General features: G+C 39.9%; 1 protein-coding gene across 1 annotated transcript; it reads right to left on the bottom strand.

Annotated features, from left to right (window-relative positions):
- Nucleotides 1-562: 562 nt before the first annotated feature.
- Nucleotides 563-3220, bottom strand: LOC125802520 (uncharacterized). The gene is made up of 5 exons (XM_049480849.1): nucleotides 3107-3220; nucleotides 2349-2496; nucleotides 2003-2251; nucleotides 1646-1916; nucleotides 563-1525 (listed from the first exon to the last, which is right to left on the bottom strand). Exons 2-5 carry the CDS (start codon nucleotides 2444-2446, stop codon nucleotides 1325-1327), a joined length of 819 nt encoding a protein of 272 aa, XP_049336806.1. The 5' UTR covers nucleotides 2447-2496; nucleotides 3107-3220; the 3' UTR covers nucleotides 563-1324.
- Nucleotides 3221-3309: the final 89 nt, after the last annotated feature.

Below are 3309 nucleotides of genomic sequence, written 5' to 3'. Positions count from 1 at the left end.
AGAAAATGCATGCATATGTAGAGCAAATGGAATGTTTGGACTACAGTTGTTTCTGATGAATCTGTGAATTTTGTTTGTTGACTTTTAGCTTCACCAAGGAAACTGGCTGAGCTGCTAAAGTTCTGGGTGGGGTGGGAGTTGCTGCCATGTGAACTCAAAGTGGAGCTGTCCAGAGGATCCTTTCCTACATCTGCCACATGCTTTGAAACTTTGAAGCTGCCAGTTCATTTTAAGACCTACACAGATTTTGAGGCTGCTATTGTGGCTTCCATAAATAGCACAAACACTGGATTTGGACTAGTTTAACACAACTTCCCCTTAGAATCATGACTGCAAAGCACCAATGTGACTGCAGATTTTCATTCCAACCAATCCCAAGCTCAGGTGATCAGTTGTTTGAAGTGTGACTTATTGATTATTCATAAAACCCAGTCTGCTGCTGGCTGTTTAAAATAAAAGCCTGAAGCCACACCAGTCTTTTCAAATAAGATTGGACACACCTGCCTTAGGCATTTTTTTATATACCCGTACGTCTGAAGTTCAAACCGCAGTTATTTGTTTGTGTACTGTATTTAGTCCGGTTACTTTTTGTTTCACACTGCAGTTAGTGACTGAGCGCACTAAACAACTTTACTGCACACTATCATCATCACCAAGGTGAACAGAGTCCTCCTATACCCTATACTCAACACTGATTGATGTGTAGAATGTTATCAGTTAAGCAGTGTTACCGTTCCAGGTGTTGTACTAAATCCAACTGCAGGCCCGTCCTGCAGCAGAATGAGGGTAGCAGAATCCCCTCTAATTACTTTTATTTCTGTTCCTAAAAAGGGAGGGTGATTACAGAACAGCAGTTCTTTTTCTACTGCTGTTATTGAATGCATTATATCATGTCTCAACTTCTTCTTATTAGTCCAAAAGCACAAAACATCTGTTTTTTTCACACTGCAGATGGATTCAACCATGGTCCAGTTGTTCTGGCCCTAGACCACCTCTTTGGGTTGGACCAAACATTGGTCATTTGGGCCAGACCTTGGTTAATGGCACCCTTTGTGCACCTAGTAATTTGGCTCGGATCAAATTGATAAGTCCTTAGTCTGGACCAACAAGATTAGGCTTGCAAAAGGAAGATATTAACCCATGTTTAGAATCAATCAGGCTGTTTAACAAAGTAGTTTATTTTAGTTCCAGAAAACAAAGAATTATGTCAAAGTTCATGCTGTTAAAACACAATGTTTATCGTTTTGCTTTTTATTAACTGTTGTTGAAAATGCAATGCATGTTGTTCTAGAGGTGCTACAAGAATAAATTATAGCAAATTATTTCAGTCTCCTATGATTCTTGACAAAATCTGAACAGTCTCTAAGTACATGCCAATTGTGCAAGCCAAAGGCCCCCCTGGAACTGGCAAAGAAGCAAGTTCATCGTCAGTGAGCTCACGGAGCAGCTGGATCTCTGGAACAGATACAGTGTTGTCAAGAAGGGTGTGAGGCCCATTCCAGTCAATCCCATAGTCTTCATTAACCTGTGACATACATTAGACTAATGAACTAGTAATTTTCCAGCAACAAATATAAGCAAATGTTTGACATGCACACACAATGTTTCATTACATTAAAATATTGGCTTTTCCATTAATAGATACCTCGGTTGAGTCTTCTGTGGGGATTTGCTCTCTGTATCTTCTCCAGATTTGTTGTGGTGACTGACCCCTTTCAGTTCTAAGGCCATGGAAGTTCCAAGCATCTCTGAAAGACTTGAGATGCCTCTGTATTTGTGGTAGGAAGATCCAATGCAAGGCAAATAGATGGAGTTCATTGTCAGGGTGAAGTGCTGAATGGTCTTCCAGAGAGACAAAGATCTGGTAGAAGAGGTCTAGAGCATGCTCATAAACATCCCTCCACAACCTCTCAATTCTGTATGAAAGACATGACATAGATTATATATCTTCTCTTGTACAGTCAATTAACACTGACATAAGACAAGTGAAATTAATATTTACCGTTGATTATGAACACTTCTGCCGGTGATGTGGGAGTTTCTGTTGGTACCTCTACTCCTGATCATAAATTCTGCAACGTCTACATTCTCCCCACCTTTATCCGATCGTACCCTTGATGGCAATCCATACTCATCCACAGCTGTGAGAAAGCTCTGCAGGACTGTGCTTGCTCTGTTATTGCCAGCCACAGTAAGATAAACCACCAAGCGACTGAATCCATCCACCCCTCCATGAACCACAAACCTCCATCTGTATGAAAGAGACAATTTTGAACAGGCCATTTAACTCACAAATTTGTGTCCCTATCTGCACATAGATTATTCTTTCTGCCATTAATACTTTATACCTTATGAGCTTATGGTGGCCGTCAATGTGCCATAAGTAATTTGGGCCAGGCACAGAATACTGCCGCCGTCTTAGTGTATGCAACCGTAGACGTCTCATGCACACACCCTCTGCATCAATTCTGCGAAAAGAGTCTCTCAACCTTGAGACTGAAAAGAAATATAGATGAAAAACACACACACACACCACAGGAAAACATTAAGAGACCATTACAAGTTATGCATGTGAGTACAATGAACATTACTGTCTCATTCTATACATTATTGACAACATTTCTCCAAAATAAAAAATTGGAATTTAGAGCATTTTCTCTAAATTACATATGAAACATAAAAATGAGGAAAAAGATGCAATGCTTTCAGAGCTCAAATAATGTAAAGAAAACAAGTTCATTTTAACTTTGTAAAGGTTCACTAAGCAATATTTGGTGTGTTAAGTAACCCTGATTTTAAATCGCAGCTTTTATGCATCTTGTGACATGATCTCACCCCTCTTAAAAAATCCAGCTATATGACCAGCTGGACATACAATGAAAACATACTATATGCTGGTTGGCTAGCTTGCTAACTAGCTCTTTACTAGCATGGGTTATGTTTTTCTGGATGACCAGCTGGTCGTGAGCTGGATTTTTTAGTAGGACAGTATTTTACACTGCTTTTGGGTGACCTTTGGGCCAGCACATAAAAACACTGCAGTGCTCTCTTCTTTACACAGCTGTCCTTTTTTTTTAGCCTTGGCTATCTTTCTCTACACACTTACTTGGAACACGTACACCTCTGGCTTTCAGAAGACCATGCGCTAGCTTGTAGCCTGTGTTTGGGTGGCTTCTGTGGACATCAGTTACAATGTGGTCCAGCTCTTCATTAGTGAGCGGTGAATAGAAAGAAAGAAAATCATTGAGCAATGTCATATATGGTAGGAATGGGAGATCTAATCTTAAATGCTTAATGTAAAATATATTG

The sequence above is a fragment of the Astyanax mexicanus genome, chromosome 6 (genome assembly GCF_023375975.1).
Source record: "Astyanax mexicanus isolate ESR-SI-001 chromosome 6, AstMex3_surface, whole genome shotgun sequence".
Taxonomy (NCBI): domain Eukaryota; kingdom Metazoa; phylum Chordata; class Actinopteri; order Characiformes; family Acestrorhamphidae; genus Astyanax; species Astyanax mexicanus.
Note: the sequence above shows the minus strand (reverse complement) of the source record. Positions and strands in the feature narration are given on the sequence as shown.